The sequence below is a fragment of the Pseudozyma flocculosa genome (genome assembly GCF_000417875.1).
Source record: "Pseudozyma flocculosa PF-1 unplaced genomic scaffold scaffold00028, whole genome shotgun sequence".
Classification (NCBI taxonomy): domain Eukaryota; kingdom Fungi; phylum Basidiomycota; class Ustilaginomycetes; order Ustilaginales; family Ustilaginaceae; genus Pseudozyma; species Pseudozyma flocculosa.
In genome coordinates, this window is record NW_006920896.1 from 201,929 (window position 1) to 223,442 (window position 21,514).

At 65.0% G+C, this 21,514-nt stretch overlaps 3 protein-coding genes across 3 annotated transcripts; 2 read left to right on the top strand and 1 right to left on the bottom strand.

Moving 5' to 3' along the window:
• Positions 1-4,847: 4,847 nt before the first annotated feature.
• Positions 4,848-8,059, top strand: PFL1_06663 (uncharacterized protein; the record flags this gene model as incomplete). Its single annotated transcript, XM_007884209.1, has 2 exons — positions 4,848-5,118; positions 5,277-8,059. 2 exons carry the CDS (start codon positions 4,848-4,850, stop codon positions 8,057-8,059), a joined length of 3,054 nt encoding a protein of 1,017 aa, XP_007882400.1.
• A 4,826-nt stretch (positions 8,060-12,885) lies between these two features.
• Positions 12,886-13,962, top strand: PFL1_06664 (uncharacterized protein; the record flags this gene model as incomplete). The annotated part of the gene is made up of 1 exon (XM_007884210.1): positions 12,886-13,962. One exon carries the CDS (start codon positions 12,886-12,888, stop codon positions 13,960-13,962), a length of 1,077 nt encoding a protein of 358 aa, XP_007882401.1.
• Positions 13,963-14,839: 877 nt separating this feature from the next.
• PFL1_06665 (uncharacterized protein) lies at positions 14,840-20,667 on the bottom strand (the record flags this gene model as incomplete). Its single annotated transcript, XM_007884211.1, has 2 exons — positions 14,840-20,296; positions 20,404-20,667. 2 exons carry the CDS (start codon positions 20,665-20,667, stop codon positions 14,840-14,842), a joined length of 5,721 nt encoding a protein of 1,906 aa, XP_007882402.1.
• Between the last annotated feature and the right edge of the window lie 847 nt (positions 20,668-21,514).

The following is a 21,514-nucleotide window of genomic DNA, read 5'->3' on the forward strand; positions in this document are numbered from 1 at the left end:
ACCGTCGTCGGGGCGGCGAGGCCGACGCAACAAGAAAAATAAAGGACAATGGATGTCGAGACCTCGACCCGGCGGGCAGCGCGGCTGGGTTGCCTCGATTTCGGGGCCCGCCAAACTTCAGGAGCACGCTAACTACATACATAGCTTTCAAGTGTTGTTCTATGTGCTCTGCTGATTGTGTCGGCCTGCCTTTTAGTCCTTGCGAATTTTCGTACGTCGGACCGCACTGCTGTACCAACCGGTGTGCTGGCTGTGCGTCTCGCCCGCTTATCAGCGGCTTCTGGGCAATGACAACTTGAGCGTGGCAAGCAGAAGCACGGTCGACGACGCCATCTTGGATGCCGACAGAGAGAGAGGCGGTTCCGGAAGGCGCCACGTCACGGGGCGACGATCGACCCGGAGCGACGGCGGCAAAGCGGGCTCGTGGTCCTGTCTTACTGTACCGGCAGCGGGGACGGCTTTTGGTTGGAAGACGTGCATCCCGCGGGCACCGAGCTTTCGCGGGTCGCCTTCTAATCGAGATGAACCCCCCGAAGGTGGTGGCTCGCGCTGGCGGCGTCGGATCGGAGTTGGAGGTCTAGTCCGGCGCAGTCTGAGCACGCCCAACAGGACGCTGCAAGCCATGGTGGAGAGAAGGCTAGAGCCGCTCCACGTCAAAATCTACACCGCACTCAGATCTCAGTGCAGGCGATGCGGCCTTCCCCTCCTGCAGCGGGCAGCACCTGCACTTTGTTTGCCGCCGCTGACTCGGCGACGAAGGTGCACGGGGACGCGCTCCCTATCGAGGCTCATCGGCGTGCGTTTCGGACGGGCTAGTCTGCCTCGCCCTCGTCCCAAGAAACTGTAATGCCCCACTGAGCCGTGCCATCAGGTCCGATGGACCACCAAGGACACCGTCGAGGTCGTCGTCGACGACGACTACGGAGAGAGAGAGGTCGATCGTTTGGCAAGGAACTCGATGTCGATATTGAGGATTGCCTCGTTCCCTCTCTCCGTCCTTGCGCCCTCCTATGCCTGGACGAGGGAGAGAGAGAGAGAGAGAGAGAGAGAGCCAGCCCCTTTTCGGCACGGAGGGGCGGCCTGATCGGCGAAAGCAATAATGCGAGATGCTCCCAGATACAGTCTTTTGTAAGTACATTGATCGCTTTCCGTGCATGACGCTGTAACTCTGTATGTGTCTGTGCAGATAATGAACAATGGCGAAGGCGGCGGCGGCTCTGGAACCTTGTGCTGTCGGACGACCTGTTGTCAAGGCACGCTCCGGCCGTGAGAGCGATGGCGCATCTGACCGCAGGGCTCGAAGGTGGGCCGACACCTGTGTCGACATCGCGGACAGGGATTGATATGCAGCACCTGGCGCACAGTCATGGCGCCGAGGCCGCCGAGAGATGAAGGCAGGCAGGCAAGACTTGGTGCCATGAGGGATGCAAACAAGCTACGCGCACCCGCGAGCATCCCGTGCACCCAGTCGTGCACCAAGGCTCGGAGTCTGCCCGCTGGCGCATCCCGCCACACTGGTGCGCAGCAATCCACGTCGGCCCCGGCCGCGCGAGCAGCCCATCGGAAGAGAGAGCGCCAGTTCGTCCGGCTCGCCCGTCCGGCGGGCCGATTGTCGGCAGCCATCTGCCTGTTGCCCTGTCCATTGAGCCCATTGAAGCCTTGGCGACAACGGAGCGCGCCGCTTCCCAGCCTTGCCCCCAACCTACCCCACCCCAAACCGCCTTCCGGATCTCGTCCCGACGGTGCCTCGAGATCGCAAACAAGCTCGGGCTCGTCAGGCACGCCAGCCGGCATGCCGGGTCCGGCACCCTTAGCTTGTTTAATTTGTGCTTCCACCTGCGAAGAGCGAGGAGGCCGGGTGCTACCCGCGGGCGGGCAAGCCTACTGCAAGGTCTGTTCGCCCGCCCAGCCTGGTCCGAGGAGATGATGGTGGGGTCGCGGAAGTTTACCCTTGCCCTCCCCTCGCCGCCCGCCCGCCGTGGGTCCGCCCGCCCGTCCGCCCGCAAGCGAGCGAGTCGTTTCTGGGTGCGACCACCTCAGCCCAGCTCGCAGACGATGCAAGAAGGAACCTTTACCCCCCCCCCCCCCCACGTTTTGACGGCCCAGGACGTTCGAGCGCATCTGCCATCCTACAGAGTAGCTACCTAGCCTGTCCTCGGCGGAAGAGTGTTTCGACCTGGCTGCAGGGCAGAGTAGGCAGAGTAGGAAGCCAGAGCAGCGCCACCAGGCGCACCGTGCGGAGCCCCTACGGGACGTACCGCCTGCTCCCGATTGCATGTCCGCCTCTGTTGCGTTGGGTTGCGCCTCTTTGTCCGTCGCTCGGGTCAGCGCAGACGACGGCGAGGATCCCGACCGGCGTCGGGACTTGGGAGGGCAGAGCTGTCCGGGCCCAGCAACAGCCGGCAGGCCACACGAGTCGGGTTGCATGGGATGGGGGGACTTCGCGGACACGACGACTCACAACTGACTTACACTGTCCAGCATGAAGGTCAGGTTTTGAAGGATCGATGATTATTAGTCGCACCAGCCAACGGAGAAGGACGGTAGTAGTACTGTATGTAGTGCGGACGGAAGGCTGGATTAGCCGTCGAGGCCCTTTGCCGGTGGGAAGCCGATGCTGTTGTTGGCCATGGATCGAATGGAGCAAGGTCGAGGTGAGAGAGAGCACGCCGCACAACGGGCAGGCAGGTCCAGGCTCTCCCTGCCTTGAACCTTGGCTCGGGCTGACACCTGCCTGGCCTAGCTACCTGCTGCTGCTGGCTGCCTAGGCTAGGTGGTTGTCAAGAAGCTCGGTCGATTCGGCTGGATGGTCGATGATGGTGGGGGATGGGTGGATATGTAGGCTGTTGGCCCCAGGGCGCACGCACGCATCTTTTCCGCCGAGGCAACCTGCCCAGCCTGAGGCGTGGCGCGCCGCTTCGTTGCTACCGGGGTAGCTGCTGCTGCTGCTTTTCGTCGTCGTCGTGCGATGGCCTGGCAGCAGGTAGAGCCGCTTAGCTTGTGTCTGGGCCTGCCCGTTTCCTGCTTCGACCGCTCGCCTGCTTGCCGGGCTGGCGCTGCCTGCCTGCCTGCCTCTCGTGTAGCCGGTAGCTTCCGCTTTCGGGTTGCTTCGTCGTGAGCGTTGGCATGCTTGCATGCTTGCTGGCTGGTTGGCTGGCAGGCCTGGCCTGGCCTCTGCGTCTGCCCCGCCGAGGTCCCTGCCTCCAAGTCTGTGTCTCCGAAAACAAGGTTACGTTTGTGGCTCGCTTGGCGCAGACCGAGATGGGCCCAGGCCAGAGACACGCAGGAGCAAGCTAAAGCTAAGGGACGGGACGGGCACACCCGCCTTCTGTGGACGGTGCGGGCGTACGTGCTGGCAATTCGAGCAGCAGGTGAGGCCTGACGCTCTCCTCCCTAGGCGGGCAGCTTCCGAGGCGAGGAAGGGGCCGGTGGGGGAGATGCCGCGAGAGCTGCGTCCGCCATCCGCCACCCAGACCACAGATGGACCTGTCCTGCGCCGGTAGTTTGGGTCCGCCGCGTTGGGCTGGCCAGCTCGTCCAGGTTGGGCTTGCCTGCCGACCTACCCACCCACCTTCACCTCTGCTGTGTGTGCGACCGCCGTAGCAGACGGCGAGCCCACACTCTACAGTACCTGCCTTCCTCTCTCCAGCCTGTCCGACTCAAGCAACGTCGTCCGTCCAGTGCCCGACGAACGAGCCAGGGCGATGCAGCTGTCTCCTCCTCTCCCGTCCTCCCCTTTCTCTCCTGTCGACTGTCGCTGACCACGCCGCCGCCGCCGCCGTGGTCGTTGCTGCTTGCTTGCTTGCTGTTGGACATCTGGCACGGCTCAGCCCCGAAGCCGTCGCTCCTTCCCTCCCCTTGCCCCGTTGCCCCTTCGCCCGGTCGAGGATCTTTCCGCCGCCATCTTCCCTTTCACCTTGGCCTGCCACCCACCGGCTTCGCTCCGTCTCGGCCTGCCAGCTTCGGCTCATCACCACCATTGTCGCTACCTCCATCGCCACTTGACCTTCGGCTCACCCGATACTCGCCCGACGCCAGCGCTGCTCGCTGCACATTTCAGCCACGGTCGACCAGCGAGCCACTCTTGCTGCAGTGGTGGCCAGCCGACCTCGACGACCTCGACGACCTCGACGACTCCTGAGTCCTGCCGGCGCCACCCACTTCGCTCGGTTCTTTGTCCCGCCACTTGGACGCCTAGAGGCATCGAACATCGACACATCGGCCTCGTCCGCCCCTTTCGGCGACTTCCGACACCTGCCCCTGCTGAGGGTGGCTCTTGATCCCCGACCCCTCGAGCGACTCGATCTGCCAAGGCGGACGGACCTATGCCCTGATCAACCCACCTCGAGAGATGACCAACAGCTCTAGATCCATTGCGCATCGGCGGATCTGACCTCCTCGACTCGACACTACCCTCCTCCTACCAGCACATCCGCGCGCTGGCCTCGTGCAGCCCCCGCGCCACCTCGCCTTTGCTACCATCTCTGGCTCATCTCCGTGCGCTCGCTCACTTCGAGAGACACTGCTGGCCCAGACGTCCACGGCCCGTGCACCACTCTCCGAGGCGCTTGGCCCCCTCGCCCGCGGGAGCCCCGTCGCCCGATCAACCGGACTCGACCTGGTCCGACCGCTTTTTAGACTCGAGTGCGATATCGCGCGTCCTTTGTCGGAACTTGCCGCCGCCGCTCGCCACAAGACTCTGCTCGTCGATACCGGACGGCCCGCCCTCGTCGCCTCCGTGACCGAAGAGATCAGCGCAGGACTGCATCGGCCTGTTCGGAACGTGCCGCTGCGCAGGGGAGAGCATCCATCCTCGACCTCCTAGATCGCCCCGACACCTCTGTTCGATGCTGCTATCGGCCCGCCGTCCCCAGGAGCCGTTGCGCGTGCCCAGAGCGTCCAAGGAGTGCCACAGTCCGACCATGGCGGCGGCCAACAACTCGTCCGGATCGTCCCCAGGCTGGCGTTATGCTGCAGCCGCACGCCGTCCCGATAGCCACGTCGACCGTTCGCCTTCGCAGTACTCGGAACCTTCCCGAACCACCAATCGCATCCCGCGAGGAGGCGACGCGCCCGCAGAGCTGCTTCCCGAGCACATGGGCAGCGGCCGTCACGTTGGTGAGTGATGCAGTGGCCGTAAGCGGCCCGCCTGCCCCGCGTCTGGCAAAGAGAGGCCGGTTCGGAGAGATGCCGTCGCTGCCTCTTCGACGCCGACCCGTGCTGGTCCAGCCTCCTCATTGACGCCTCTCGCCTGCCCCCGTTTGCCTTGCGAGCAGACGCACCGCCACAGCAGCAGCCCAGGCCGCCCCAGCTGCGGCAAAAGTCCTGGCATCACCCATACCACCCCGCACCCCGCGTCACTTCTGGCACCTTGCCAGGCGAGCCCGATCCATACCATCCGGCCCAGCATCTTCACATCCACCAGGCCAGCGTCCTTCACCATCCGCATCCTCCGCCACACTACCAGCAAGGCGAGCTAGACGAGGAGAGGACGACACCCTACCAAGTCGAACGGACCTCGCCGCGGCGTCTCAGCAGAGCCCCGAGCAGTTCGGGCGCCGCGCTGCGGGCCTACGAGCAGGCCGCCGAGCTGTCCGGCGTCCACGGCGGCAGGCTGGACCCGGCGCTCTTGGCCGAGCACGACGCCCAGCCGTTCCAGCCTTCGAGCTTTCCGCAGCCGTCGGCGTTTGAACCGGCGCGCACGCCCTTTAGCGGACCGAAGCGCAACCGCGGAAGGGCCAGCACCCTTTCGCTCCCGCAGCCAGAACTGGCTCGTCAGAGGGCCGTTCCCGGCTACCACGCCAGTCCAACATATCCTGGCGGCGGAGCGGCCGCCCACAACTTTGGGCGTGATGGCCTGGCCGCCCCCATGCCAGGCGCGTGGGAGGAACATCGTTCCCGACGCGACAGCACCATGTCGAGCATGACAGAGGCCTCCTCCGTCAACGTCGCCACCCCTCCGCTCGCAGGATACCAGCAGCAGTCGCCGCTGCTGTTTGCTCCCCTCAGCCCTCGTCTGGGCAGGAGCGGATCGCCGGCGCCTCGCTTCGCGAGCAGCTACTTTGCCGCCGCTGCGGCCGGCGGACCACCGACCGGGTCCAGGTCATCGCGACCTGGCACGCCAGTCTCGCCGCTGAATATGGACGAGCTGTCAATGGAGGATCGCGCCGCACCCTCGGGCCTGACCATATCCGGGCCGTATTATCGCATCCCGCCGGCCTATCCTCGGGTCGGCCACGAGCCGCCATCAGGCCTCGGCGTCCATGACCGCCCTCATTCTCCCGGCGCGCTCGGAGCGGCTCATCGGCCTCCTCGGACCCAGACCATGGGCTGGCGACACGAAGGTGATGACCGCATCTCGCCGACGACGCTGCTCTCGGGAGGCGGAGACTCGTACTTTGCCGCCGAGCCCCACGCCCCGCGTCACCAACTTGCGCCTCACCGACTGGCTCCGGCGGCGGCGGCTTCGAACCAGCAGGCGATGCCGATGCACATCCCGCCCTCCCATCTCAACCCGGCTGAACGCGTCGGATACGAGCGCCGGCTGCAGGCCCAGGCCCAAGTTCAGATGCAGAGCCTCGTACGCGGCGAAATGGCGGCTGCAGCGGATCCAGCACAGCGGTCCCTCGCCCTCGCAGCGGCAGCAGCCGCCGCCGCCCCGATGGTCGCGCAACCTCCCATGGATCGGATCGCACACAGTCGAAGGAGACGACGGCCACCTTACAGCTACTCGAGCCTGATCGCCCAGGCGATCTCTTCGTCGCCAGAGGGCCGGATGACGCTGCGCGAAATATACACCTGGATCAGCAACAACTACCCGGGCATGTATCCCATGACGGGCCCCGAGTCGCAGGGATGGCAGAATACGGTGCGGCACAACCTCTCGCTCAACAAGTCGTTCGTCAAGGTGGCCCGCACGGCACAGGACATCTACGACAGCTGCTCGTCGGGCGTGCCCTCGCAGAGCCAGGCCGCCAGGGGCAAGGGAGGCTGGTGGACGCTCGACCATTCCGTGGCCGCATCGCAGCTCGGCATCGGTTTCCGGACGCCTGGCGAAGGCACGCCGGACGAGGGAAGAGGTTCGGGATCGTTTGACGCAGCGGCGACCGACGCGTCGGCAGGCAATCGCCGCCTCTCACGGCAGCGGAGCTACTCGGACTCTGTCAACCGAAGCGCCTCGTCGACGCCTCACGGGGCAGCCAACGCCACGGCCTCGACGGCCCCGACGAGTCGCGACGAGTACGCCAGGTATTCGCACGAGGCGAGGCCGCCGTTTGCGGGATATCCCGTGGGCATTCACCCGCAGGAGAGCGCAACAGGGCGGAGACGCAGCTCTGGCAACTCGAACCCGCGACCGGCACGCCCCGACGACGGCAACAGGTTCTACGACGCGCCCGCCCCGCGAGCCCCGTCCATGAATGACGGCGCAATTCCCTCCGTGTTGCAGCCACGGCCGCAGGCGATCGTGGCACACGACGAAGAGCCGGATCGGATTTCGCGGCACCCACAGCCGCAGCAGCGCCCTCGCGGTTTCACCACGAGCGCCGCCGAGCCGTCGCCCCTGCGCCTCTACTCGGTTTCCGCACATCGCCAGGAGGCTTCGTGGGCCTCGCCGCCGCCGCAGCAGCAGCAGCAGCCAGGGAGCTCACGCGGGCATGCCTCCCCTGCTGCGCGCTCCGGGGCCGACTTTGGTGTCCGCACGCCGTCGCCCAACGCGGTGCGGCATGCAGACGCCGGCGGTGCTCATCGATCCGTCCACGGACATGCTGCGGACCTGAACCGAGCACCCGCCTTTGCCTCGCCCCTGACGCAGCAAACGAGCGGCAGCCTCACCGCGCGCCAGCATATCGTCGACGACGCGAGCAGCGGTCCGTGCATCGCAGAGCGCAACAGCGACGAAGACGTCGAGATGCGGTCGCGTGACGACGTGCGGGCGCAGGAGCTCGAGCACGGGCACGGGCATGGGCACGGGCACGAGCACAGGCAGGCAGCCGCCCGCGATGCCGCCGACCAACCCGGCTCGCGCGGCATGGCGATCAGCGATCTGCTCAATGGCTAGCCGTCGTAATCAAGTCACTCCCGAAGGCGTTCACACGATGACAAGGAGCCGCCCCTGCCCTGCGCTGCCGCACACTCGACCCGCCCCGACCGACCGAAAACTGTACCCCGTCCGTCCTGCACCCATCGTCCTGCTTCGTCCTGTCCTCCTAGCCCCAGATACCCGCCCCGTCTCTGTTCCTTCCCCTCCAGCACCGTCGATGCCTTCATCTCGCAATCCAGTCTCAGCGCAAAGGCCCATCGTCGTCGTCCCTCGCTCCCGCACCCGTCGCCTGCCAGTTGTTGCCAATCTGTGCCAAAGGTCTTTTCTGCGTTCGTATATGCATCATTTCCGTGCTTTAACATCGTCCGGGGGTTTAGCTCAGTTGGCAGAGCGTTCGCTTAGCATGGCAACTCTTGCCTATGGTCTGCGAAAGGTCACGTGTTCGACTCATGTAGTCTCCAGCTTCTCTTTTTTGCAACCCGACTCCAGGTCTGGTCAGGAGGGGGCGCGGGCGACCGTCGATGGGCGATCCCCTTTTTGCCAGTACAAGTGGCGAAAGGCGGGCTGGTGGGGCGGGGCAGGCGACATTCCCATCACTTGGTATCTTGGACAGCACAAGTCTGGCGAGGCGCGTTTGCGAACGCGGACGGGCCGAAGCAGCCAGGGGAGAAAAGAATGGCGAATTCAAGACGAAAATGCGCAGGAGGGCGGGAAAAAAGAGACGATGGAGACTGCATGAGTCGAACACGCGACCTTTCGCAGATCACTTGAACAGCTTGGGAAAGCTGTGCTGTGCTAAGCGAACGCTCTGCCAACTGAGCTAAACCCCCGGACGATGTCAAGGCCCGAAAATGTTGCAAACAAGAAGCAAACACAACAGACAGCGTTGCATCGAGCACGTCGGCCTCTCTCGTAGCAGACGACGTGTGCCTCGATTCGACACGACAGCTGGTCTCGACGGGAAGACGGAGGCCTGTCTACGATGAGATTTTCCCGGCCCATGGCTCCCCGAACCACCAGGATAGGGCTTCGACGACGAGCGAGATTGGTGCTCTGTCGCCTGGCCTGCCGCTTGCCGGCGGACCGATTGAAGCGGCGACGGCGATGACGGTCGCCCCTGCCCAACATCCACGTCGACAGACACGGGCTTCGATGCGGCGTAGATAGATGGCCAGCAGCCTCGAAGGCAGTTGGATCCGAGTCCGCCTCGACGGCTTCGGTCGGTAGCTCTGCAGGCCGACGTAGTTGGTCACCTCTCTGGCTAGCGCACACTAGACTAGGCCTGCACACTACCACGACTAGTAACTGCTGCTAGGCCTAAGATCTGCTTTCATGTTTGTTCGCGAGCACGTACTGTAGCTGCAACGGCAGCGACGGCGGCGAAGACAAGGCACCCGCTGTATGGTAGACGTTGGTCACGTACATGACAAAGAACCGTTTCGTTGCGTCCGAGATCGACATCAACACCGACCCACCGAGCCTGCGCCGGGATCCCACGGCACTGCATCGCCTCTCGTCTCTTCCGCACAGGATCCATTGCATCCTTGCTAGCAGAGGAAGAGCATTCTTATTCATCGGGAAGTTCGCCTGTCGATGGATCTCAGATCGCAGGCGCATCAGGGCTAGCACGAGCTCTCCCTCTGCAAGCCTGCTGCTACCACGCCGGGTGGCGGTTCTTTCTGCGGCCTCGGTGCACATCCGTCGGACCTTGAAAGGTGGCCAGGTAGCTCACCGGCCATTCCATTCCAGCCCCGTGCGGAGAAGCTGCGGAGCCGGCGACCGTTCCCCCCTCATTCCCGTCTTCGCTGGATGGACGGGATCAGAGGCATGCCGCCGCTCGGGCGACACCGAGGGGCTGAACGACCGATAGAAGATCGAGAAGCAAAGCGATGGACGAGGAGCCGCAACCACACAACGTCGGCGAGCCGGGCCCTGCCTGCAACTCCGGACGGCGAGCCCGGCCCCATGCACGAGCTCGTGAGGCGACGTGCCGTCAGAGGAACGTAGCCCTACCTTTGCGTCGGCATCCATCCAACAGAGGGTCGGCGCCGTACGTGTACGTCTCTGTCAGAACCCGCACGAAAGAAAGGCGGCCAGGCCGGCCTCCTCGTGCCGTACCTACATTGCTGCGCGCCCGTCTGCGTCCTGCGGCAACCTGCGGCCAGAGCTGCGCGGTTTCCGCACAACCCGCCTTTCCAAAGAAGATCGACGGACGGCAACAAAGCGGGCCTACGTACATCCGTGCCGCTACAGTACCAGATGCACCGTTGGTCGGACCGTACGTACGTGTCGAATCGAGTCGAGTCGAGCCGAGCCGAGCCTCTTGGGCATCATCACCGCACCGACCACGACGGCGAACACATGGGGAAGGAGAGGAATGGCTTCCACATGCTACCGTTACCGTATGCTCATCGTACGTATCGAGACTGGGCCGATCGATCTCATCTGCTGCGTGCGGGCTCGGCAGGCGGGAGGACGCCGGTGAGACCAACTGCGAGACACCAGGCCAGGCCGGGGAGGGCCGATCGACGGTCATCGACGCGCCAGGCAGGCACGCGGCCCGCTGGCCAGGATCAAGCTAAGTTTTTCCAGGCTGGAATTTCCTGCTGGCCGGCCGGCCTGGCGGACCTGCGCTGGCTCGCCCTAAGCGCCTGCGCCTCGGCTGAGGTCCAGGCGGCTAGGCAGGGCGCAGATCATGGCGGCGGCGCCTTTTCCCTGTGCCCTTTCGGCTACATACGACCATGGCCAGGCGAGCTCGAGGAACGCGGCCCCGCCTGCCCATCTGAACGACGATCGCTGGCGAACCGAGGAGTATGGATCCACTCTAGCTCTGGGGCCTGCGGAGGTGCTACATATCAAGCCAACAGGCAGGAGAGCAAGCAAGTGCGCAAAGGTCCGTCGCCGTCTGCACCAGCGATGGTGGTAAACGTACGGGCGGAGGTGCGCGCACGTTCCTGTGCAACGGCGTCGTTGTCGCCCAGCGATAACGCGCTGAGCACCGGAGAGCAGACCAGTGGACCTCCCTGATACCCGCCTCCGCCTGGGATAGGGGGAAAGGAGGACCGCATCCCAGGTTCGTTGTTGCCAACGGCATCGGCATCGCCGAGCGGATCTGGTACCGATACGATGACGACGGCCGCCGGCTGTACCCTTCGCATACACTCACGTAGTGGAGCGCGACGAGCGATCACACATATACACAAACACCGGCGTAGGGTACCCACACGTTCGTTCGCACGCACGCACACATGTCTGTGCAGACCTTGCTTGCTCTGTTGCTCAGGGGCATGACATGGCGCTTCTTGGCAGGGCATACGAGGTCGCTGCGCTGGTGTCGGTGCGGATTGAGGCCCGGCAGCCAGGCAGGCAGCCGTCAACTACCGGCCTGCAGAGCGTGTGCAGCAGGTGCAAAGTTTGCGACCTTCTCTGCCTGCCTGCGTGCTCTTCCAAATCGCCCCAAGACGGCCGCCGCCGATAGCTGACGGCGCCTCCTCCGTTTCGGTTCGGACCCCTTCCGATACCACGATCGATGCTCAAAGTAGGGCGGGCGCGGCCGGCCCGATGGTCAACGGAGGCGGGCCGAGCTTAGGCGCGGAGGGTGGTATGCTGGCAACAGCCGTCGCCGTCGCCGCGCAAGGGCGGGGCGCGCGGGCGGGCCGCCGGGCGGCCACGGAAGGCTAGGGATCAGGCAGGTCGGTCTGGTTGGCTCTCGATCCCTCTCTCTTCTCTGTCGGATGAGCCTGTTTTGATGTCCCGCCTGGTGGACCAGGCCGGGCATGGATCGAACAACGACGAACGACGACGTACGGGCATGCTGTGTTGGGACGCCTCAGAGAGACGCCTCGGCGCAGGCAGGCCCTGCGGGAGAATATGCGAGCTGCGTCCGACTGCAGGTCAATGGCCCTGCGAACGGGCGCTGGCGCTCTCTTCCAGGGACGCCTGCCTAGGCCTGATCTGGCTTGCGCCGCCTCGCCCTACCCTGCCCTGCCCTGCCCTGCCGTAGCCTATACCCTGCCTGCCCTTTCTTGTCGAGCTGCGCGATTCAGGGCCCGCTCGGACTGTGCCAAGAAGCGTCCGCCCGCCCGCCTGCCTGCTCGCCACCCCTTTCTCCTCTGCCCCCCTCTTTTCGCAAGCCACTCTCACACTCCGCGCCAGTTCGGGCAGGCCACGGTGGCGACAGGCGGGCTACCTGCCTGGCTGCTGTGCTTGATGGCCAGACAGGCCTGGCCTCACCTCGTTTCGCGTGTTTGCGCTCCTCGTCAGCCGTGGCTTGGCTTTTCCTGCGCCGCGCAGGCTAGAGGGCGCCATCTGGCGCTGAACCGCCTCGTCTGCCCCCAGTCGGCACCAGACGGAGCCCAGCAGCAACCGCGTTCCTCTCCCCTGCCCTGCCCTGGCGTGGCCCCCTCCTCCCTGCCCTCCTCCTGCCTTCCTCCTGCCCCTTTGATCTTTCTTCACGCCCGCTCTCCTGCCGTCCGCCCCTTCCTCTTTTACCACCACCACTACCACCCTCCATCTCTCCCCTCCTCCACCACCCATCTCCCCTCCACGCGCCAACGATACCTTCGTAGCTCTGCGAGCACGATTCCATCGCTGTCCCTCTCTCTACACTCTCTCCAACCCTCTTTCGCCCTGCACTCGACTGACTGTTAGACTCCTCGACGGTGTTCTTGCTGCCTCCCCTTGTTCGACCCACGACCAACGACTCAACAAACCACTCGTCCTCGACATCGACCCTTTCAGTCCGACCCGCATCGTATCCTAGCATCCCACGCGTCAGCACACGCACACACTCGCTCCACGACACACTCCCTCTCTCACCCTTTCACACTCCCTCTCTCTTCACCATGCTGAGCTTCAAACTCTCCATCACCGCGGCCATCGTCGCCGCCCTGGCCCTCTTCACCTACACCGAGGCGTGCGAGCGCGGCCTCTCTTGGGGCACCGAGGACATCCTCGGCACCAAGATGGGCAAGGGCTACGTCTCGTGGTACTGGCACTGGCAGGACGCCGCCAACAAGTACCTCGACCAGCGCGGCCTCGAGTTCGTCCCCTGCTTCTGGGGCCCCAAGTACCAGGACAAGTGGAACCAGAGGAAGAAGGAGATGGCCCACGACCTCCCCAAGCACATCCTCGCCTTCAACGAGCCCGAGATCCCCGGCCAGGCCAATATGGGCCCCAAGCACGCCGCCAGGCTCTTTATGCAGGAGATCCAGCCCTACGCCAAGAAGGGCGTCAAGCTCTCGTCGCCCCAGATGGTCTACAAGCTCGACTGGCTCGAGACCTTCATGGACGAGTGCGACAAGCTCGGCTGCCAGATCGACTTCATGGCCCTTCACTGGTACGGCACCCACAAGGACCTCACGGCGTTCAAGAAGTGGATCTCGTCGGTGCACAAGCGCTTCAACAGGCCCATCTGGGTCACCGAGTACGGCATCACGTCGGCCGCCGGCGCGTCGCAGCAGGACATTAAGAACTTCCACATGAAGGCCACGACCTGGATGGAGCAGACTGGCTACGTCCAGCGCGCCTCGTGGCTCGGATGCTTCAAGGTCAACAGCCCGCCCGACTCGTACGCCTCGAACAAGAACGCCTTCTTCAACGGCAACGGCTCCCTGCGCGACCTCGCCTACTGGTACATCTACACGAGCGGCAGCAACTCGAAGCGCGACACCATCCCCCACCACCGCCACCAGCGCTCGCTCCCCGGCATGGTCCACGTCCCGCGCTCCGGCGTCGTCCACACTGACCTCGACGGCGCCACCATCATCGACGACGAGGACACCTTCGAGCCCTACCAGGACATCGTCGAGTGCGACGACTACTGCCAGCTCCGCAAGGCCAGCATCGAGAAGTTCGAGGCCAAGTACGGCCGCCTGGTCGACGAGGAGGCCGACGACGACGAGGAGGCCACCAAGGCCTAGGTGGGCGTCTAGCCCTGCCTCACCCGACGCTATCCCAGGTTTCGGGGGCAAGGCGCAATGCGGTTCCTGGTCCCACCTGGCGCTCCGTCCTCCGCGTCCCGTCTCGCATCTCTCGTGTCTCTCTTCTCCGTCTGCCGCATCCCCACGTCACCCGCAAAACCTCACGGTCCTTTTTTCGGCGCCCAATTCGCCCTCCACCCACCATCCCTCAGGCCCTGGCTCGCGACCCGACCCGATCCGGCCCACCTTCGACTTCACACACCACCATCACTGACGGCCGATCCAAGGCCCGTCTTGATCCCGGCCCTTTTCTCTGACTTTCCCATCTCCAACACTTGTGTTCTTGTACGCTGGCTTCCCCCTTCTTCTTCCTCTTCTTCTTTGCTTCGTTTCCCTCTGAGCTGCGGGCGACGTCAAAACGCCCTGCACCGTCTCGCCTCGATTCCTCGCCTCTCTTTGGGTCAAGGTCCCCCCCAACCTACCCGTGGGGGTTCCGGTCCGGTTCCCTTTCCTCCTTTGGCGTTCTTCTTTTTCTCTTCGGTCGTCGTTTTTGAAAGCAGTCCATTGGCACGGCGGGGGCTGCTCATGGGATCTAGAGGCTGGTTCCTCTTCCTTCCCGGCCCCCGACCGGATGTCCCACTTTTCCTCCTCCTCTTCTTGGCTTGTGAGCGTCGGGCGTGTGCGGTTGCAGGCCGTCGGCGTGAGGTGTGATCAGTAACTTGGACGTGGCGGCAGATGCGGTGCCCTGACGGGGCGCGCGGGCGGACGGACGGGCCGTGTAGCCAGCCGAAAACCAACAAGAAGATCGCATCGTTCGGCAGCTGATGGTACAAGGAGCGCTCCACGTCTATCTAGCCCGCGCGGTGCGCGCACCGCATCACTTCTTGCCCTTGCCGCCGCCGCTACCGCCAGTCTCGTTGATGCTCATCGTAAACGACTTGATGAGCCTCTGCTGCTCCTCCCTTTCCATCTCCTCCTCGACCTTTTTCTGCACGTCGCCCTCGGGACCGGCAAGGACGTCCTTGAGGGAGTGCTTGGCGCTGCCCCGCTTGAGCGGCTTGGGCTGCGACTCGCTCGGCGCCCAGCCGATGAGGAAAATGAGGCTAAACGTGGCGGGTACGCCCTCGGCCTCGCTCACCACGCCCTCGACCTCGCCCTCGCCCTCGCCCTCGCCCTCGGCGTGTTCCTGGATGCCGTGCAGCGACGAGTAGATGGCCGAGGCGGCCAGCATCGTGTCGCGGCGCAGGTGCGGGCGTCGGTTGATGACGGCGTTCGACTCTCCCATGTCGCGCAGGTCGGACATGAGCTCAAACATCGACGGGTAGCCGATGCTCACCTCGTCGACGTCGACCGTGGGGATCGTGAAGCCCGCGCGCTGCAGCAGCGAGGCCATGTCGCGCTGGTCGGCCATGGGCGAGACACGCGCAGAGATGCCGCCCTCGCGCTCCTGCTCGGCCAGCTGCAGCGATGTCCGCAGCTCAAACAGCGTGTCGCCGCCGCACAGGCCCGCCAGGAAAACGCCGTCGGGCTTGAGCGCCTTGCGGATCTGGATCAGCACGCCCGGCAGGTCGTTGGTCCAGTGCAGGCCGCCCGAGACGACGACGCAGTCCAGGCTGGCCTCCTCGAACGGCAGCGACTCTTCGTCGATCACCCGCCGCTCAAACTCAAAGGGGAACGTCGAGTCGAGGTGCTCGTCCCGCTTCAGCATCGCCTCGCTCGTGTCGCACATAATGATCCTCTTGGTGCCGGTCGCCTCCGGGTCGAGGTGGTGGCGCAGGAAGCCGGCGCCCGAGCCCAGCTCGACGATGGTCGGGTAGTCGCGCTTGATGTCGGCAACGCGATCGGCAAGCGACTCGGCGATGGCATGCCGGACGTAGTCGGTCTGCCGCGATGCCGCGCCGCGCGTCGACTCATCTGCGTCGTCGGCCTTGCGGACAGCAGCGCGGTCCTTTTGCGTTGTCTTGGTGGGGCGGTCAAAGATGGTGAACGGGCTGTTGGGCTTCGGAGGACCAGGCGCCGGGTTCGAGGTGCCAGGAGCGTTGGCACTGCCGGCGGCGGTCGAGGCGTGGCGGACCGAAGCTGCAGGTCCGGGACCGTGCGCAGTGTGGAGAGAGTGGGCGCTACCCGGAAGGCCAACATTGCCGGACCGGGGTGACTGGCGGACCCACGAGTGCTTGCTCGGCAATGGGTCGAAGACAGTGGAGGCGGCGCCTGTCGCGGCAGAGTCGGTCGGCGCCTGCGCCTCGGAGATCAGCATGGCAGCGCGGACGAGGAGCGCGGGCGGGAAGGCCCGGTGCTCCATGCGCTCAAGGAGCTGACTGGCCTTGTCGCGATTGCCGTGGTGCAATTCGGCGCGGATCATGGTCTCGTACGTCGACGGCTCGCGGTGAACCGCAGCGAACGGCGACGTTCCGGCGGTGGCCAGCGCGCTGTCAGTAGTGGCAGACTGCTGCGACTGCTGCTGTGGTCGCTGCTGCTCGGGCGGCACAGGCGCGCCAGCACCGTGGGCTCGAGGAGTGTGATTGCCGAGGGCGGCGACGCCAGCGGCAGGCTCGCTCATGCTCTCGAAAATCTGCCTGGCCTCGTTCAAGCCCTCGGGACCCTCGATTGAGTAGCTGCGGATCAGCAGGTTGGCGATGTAGGCCGTCATCTTGATGCCCGAGCCCACCATCTTGGCAAAGTGGGTGCGGACCAGGTCCGGGCGGTCTCGGTTGACAAAGACGGCGAGCAGGGCCTCGAAGCTGACGGCGTCCGGGAGGCGGCTGCCACTGGCGACGGTCGAGGGGTGCGAGGCGATCGACTCAAACGTGGCGACGGCCTTGTCGAGGTCGCCGAGCATGCTGCCGTAGCAGATTATGAGCGAGGCCCAGTGGGTGCCCTGCACCTTGACGCTGGGGTCCTGGACAATCTGCTCAAAGGTGGACTCCAGCTCGTCAGGCATGACGGGCTCGATGGCTCCGTAGAGGTCGAGCATCAGCTTGTACGTGTGCGAGCTCGGCGCGACGCCGGCCTCGACCATCTTGTTGTAGTAGACGAGCGCCTTTTCGCGGTCTTGGAGCGTCTGCACGTAGAACTGCATCATGGTGTTGTAGGGGGGCACGCGCGGCTTGAAGGAGGGGTCATCCTCCATCCGGGCAAAGAGCTGGACCGCGCGCTGCTCGTCGCCGATGCGGGTGCAGGCGTTGATCACGGCGCCGTAGGTGACGCTGGTGGGCCGGATGCGGTGGTTGATGGTCATTTCGTCAAACAGCTGGAGGGCGCGATCGGCCTTGCGGGCACGCGAGAGCTTCGAGATGACGGTGTTGAACAGATAGGCAGAGGGCGTGATGCCAAAGCGGCGCGACTCGTCGAAGAGCTCCTGAGCGATGGATGCATCGTCGGTCGTGTCCCGAATGGTGGCGATAAGGGCGGCATAGGCGCTCGCGGACGGCGCGCCGCCAGCAGCGATGATGCGGTGGCGATGGACGGTGGCGGCGTCGACGTTGCCGGCGTGGCTAAAGGCCGAGATCATGGCGTCCTCGACGTGGAACCAGGCGTTCCTCTGCCAGCTCGGGTCGCCGCCGAGCGCATGCAGCACGTGCTGCGCCATGGCATAGAGCTCGTGGATCCTTTCGGTGTTGCCGGCACGGCCAAAGGCGCCGATCAGGGCGGCCAGGCCCTCGGGGTGGGCAAAGTTGCCGACCTGGAGCTCCTTCTGGAGGCGCCGGTAGGCGTCCTGCGGGGTGTATCGCGAGAATCCGGCCTTGTTGAGGTCGGTCAGGTAGTGGCCGAGGTCGGTATCGATCACCTGGACATCGGGGAACGTGTAGCCGGCTGACTCGACAGCGGCGCTGGGCAGGTCGTCGCGCTGCAGTGGTGCCGGGCCATCAGAGGGCGAGGTGTCTCGGGTGAAGGTGCTGCTAGCCCTCGACGATTCGCTATATTGAACGGAGCTGGCCTCGCTCTCCGTCACTTCTGGAGAGTCTGCGGCCTGCATCTTGGCAGCGACCTTGTCAAACGCCCACGGCTTGAAGGCTGCCAGCGCCTGCGTTCCGTACCGCTTCTCGGCGAGATCCAGGGCGACGCTGACGTCGAGCGTGGGCCGGCTGTTGGGGTCGGCGTGGGATGCCTTTTGAGGGAGCCGCCCGAGGTCATCGAGGAGCCTCGGGATGCCATCGCGGTGGAAGGCTTCCGGGTCGCGCGGCCGCAGGTGTGCTTCCTCGAAGCAGTAGGCGTCGAGCAGCATCGACCAGCCCTTGCTGGTGAGCGGCAGGCGGACGACCGCGTTGGCATCTTCCTCGCTGCAGGCTTGGCGGTACAGCTGGACCAGGCCGGCGGCGTAGGTCTCGTCGAGAACGTCGGCACGACGCAGCACGGGGGCCATGAACTCGGCCGCGGCGACCAGGTGCAGAGCGGACCGGGCGGCCGGCGGCTTGCCGTCGATGGCGAAGAGAGCACGGCTGATGGCCAGCACGCGGTTCCACAGGTCCGTGTCCAGGGTGCCGTTCTTCCACTTGGTCTTGTCCAGAAAGATGACGGAATAGGTCATGACGCTGCCGGCGTCGACTACCCTCCCCGTGCGGACCAGCAGCTCCGACAGGGTACAGAGCGAGAGCAGGCAGAACCTCGTGTCGTCCGGCCGCTCGCTTGGCTCAAAGCGCTTCTTGAGGTGGTCCATGTAGCGCGGGTAGATCTCCGAGACAAACTCCATCGCCCGATCCAGGTACTCGTCTGCCTTTTCCTTGTCGGCGTGCTCCGAGCTCAGCAGCTCCTCGGCGGCCCGGCAATTGGTGTTCACCACGCCGGCAACCACGTCGAGCCCGACCTTCCAGCCGCGACCCTTGCTGACCTTTGCGTAGGCATCCGAGACCTGGTTGAGGACCGGAAGCAGGTCGGGTTGCTCCGAAAGCGGCGCCATCAGCAGCTCGAGGGTGTGCGGGTCCGGCAGCGCCATCCGGCCACCGTCCTGGTTGGCCGAGACAATCTTGGAGAACCAGTCGAGGGCGGTGGGTAGGTCACCGGACCCAAGGAAGCCGCGCAGCATGGCCGAAACCATCGGACTGTCGGCAGGAGGCACGTGCGAGTCCGACTGGCCGCTGCCGCCAACGATCTCCTCAAAAAGAGCGACGGCGCCAGAGGGGTCGCCGAGTCGGAACGACGCCGCGATCAGCTCCCGCCAGACTGCGGCGTCGCTGTCGTGGTCCCAGTCGGGGCCCTTGCTGGCCTCGCGGAACTCCTGGAACACCTGTTTGCACGCGAGCAGCTTCCTCGCGGCCGCGTCCTGGCTCGATTCGTCCGGAAGCACCTGCGGGTCGTGGGTAAAGGTGCGGATCAGGTGCTTGAACGTCTGGCCGTCGGCCGAGGCGTAGCGGCTCCTCTCGAGCATGTCGAGGACGCCAATGGCCCTGTCGACGTCGCCGCGGACGGCGCAGGACCGCAGCAGCGCATTGTAGGGGTTGGCATCGGGCAGGCCATGGTTGCTTTGGTGGGCCACGTTGAAGAGCTGGATCGCCTGCTGATAGTCGTCCTCCCTTTGCAGCTTGTCGAGCGCCTTGGCCTCGACCTTGGTGGCTTGGACCGCACCTTCACCAGAGTTGGCGGCGGCGGCGGCCAATCTGGCTTTGCTGATGAGCTTCTGCTGCACCTCGACGTCCCTCGCGCAGAGCGCCCTCAGCACTACGCTGAAGGTGCGGCTGTTGGGCGACAGACCGTTCTCGATCAGCTGGCTATAAATGTTGGTGATATCGCGGGTGAGCGCCCCGGTCTTTGTGACCGAGAGGAGCGCCTCCATGGCCATGTTGAAGCCCGACAGGGTCTGCTCGTTCTTGGGCAGTGCACGGAAGGCTGAAACATGGCTGCGAATCGCCTCGCTGTCGTTGCGACGGATGGCCTGCATCAGCTGGCGGTAGATGGCGTCGGCCGGGCGCTTGCCCTTGGGTGCCTGCGCATCCGAGCTCCAGCCCGCAGGGTTCTCGAAATCGGCGCGATCTTCCTGCGGCGTTAGCTGCGCGATGCCGGTGTGCATGGTGGTCGTCGATGCATCCTCGGCGCCGTCAGCTAGGTTGGCGGTGGCCTGCGTCGAGAAGCTGTGGACGCCGGGGCTGCTCTCGGTCTCTCCCGAGGTGATGAGCATCTGGCCTCGGTTGGCGGCGAAGGCGTGCCTAAAGCGTGCCTGCATCTGTATCGTGGTCAGGTTCGGCGGCCCGGCCGACCCGCGCAAGGGCGAGCCCTTTTGGGCGCGGAGGCGCAGCTGGTACGCCTTGTGCCTCCGCGCCTCGTCGTCGTCGTCGCTGCGCCCATTGTTGCTGTCATTGTTGCTCGAGGACGACGCTTGCGAAATGGCGCGGCCGGAGCTCTGTAGCAGCGGTAGGTTACAAGTTGAAGTCGAGAAGAGACTGAGTCAGAGGGATGCAGTCTGACCGACATGAGCGCAGCGGAGGATACAGGACCGAGGCTACTCACCTGGTAGGTGAAGTGGGCATTACGTCCGGCGTGGTACTTTGCGCCGCCGGTGCCCGCACCGGCGGAGCTGCCGCTGCCGCTAAGGCCCGAGGTCCAGCTTGAGGCGGTGCCCGACGAAGAGCCGGCGGCGCCTGTCGTGCTGGATGCGGTACCTTGGAAGGCACTGCGGAGGGTGCTGGCGGAGGTGTGGGCAGCGTTGGCGGCCGACTGGGCGGCACCCCTCCATATGTGGGAGGCGAGCTTGGCAGCCGTCGAGACAGGCATGGCCGGAACCCGCAGTCGAGGTCGGCACAGCTGCCGCGGCTAGGCCAGTGCGGACACCGCGAGGGCCTCGAGTGAGCTTGCTCCGTCAATCGGCCGACTGGTCGCGATGTCGACGAAGCGATGGCAGAGGCTGGACAGCCAAGGTTGAGCAGTGGTGTTGTCGAGGCCTAGGCCTGGTCTTGCTCTTGAGATGCTCGGGCTGCGACGGCAGGACGTCTATAGCGCGTTGTCGATGCTCGGGGGCGTGTACGGTAAAATCTGGAGCAGGTGCCGCCGTTCGTCTGCGATCCGCAGGAGGCAGGTCAAGAGAGGGCACGGAAGGAGGCCAAGTCGAGCTGATGCGGTAAGGGTCGAAGGAGCGACTTGGGCTAGGGACCGGCGCCGGGCGAACAGCGCGGGACAGGATAGGGCAAGGTTGCTTGAGTTGCAGGGGGCCTTGAGGTGGGTGTGGGAGGTGGTGTTGGTGGTGGTCGGGTGGAGGAAGAGGCCGCGGCCTCGTGGAGTCAGAGAGCAGGCCGGCCGGCCAGCTGGAAGAAACGGAGTGGCCCCTCGCCTGCCGGTCATCCGCCTTTTTTTCGCTCGCCCCTCGCTGCTGAGCTGACCACCGGACCGACTCGCCTGCCTGCCAAAAATTCCTCTTCCGATGCAGGTGGAGAGCCTCTAACTACCCGGCCTGCCCGCGCCGTGGCGAATCGGGCGGCAGGGGCGATCGCTTTCGGGCTTCCCCCTCTCGCCATGCGCTGCGCAGCGCTGTCCGGGCTCGTCCGAGCACCCGCCAGACTTTTGACTGCCGGCCGACGCCGGAGTGTCACCTCTTGGCTTCTGCCACCTTCCACCCTGGCCCTGA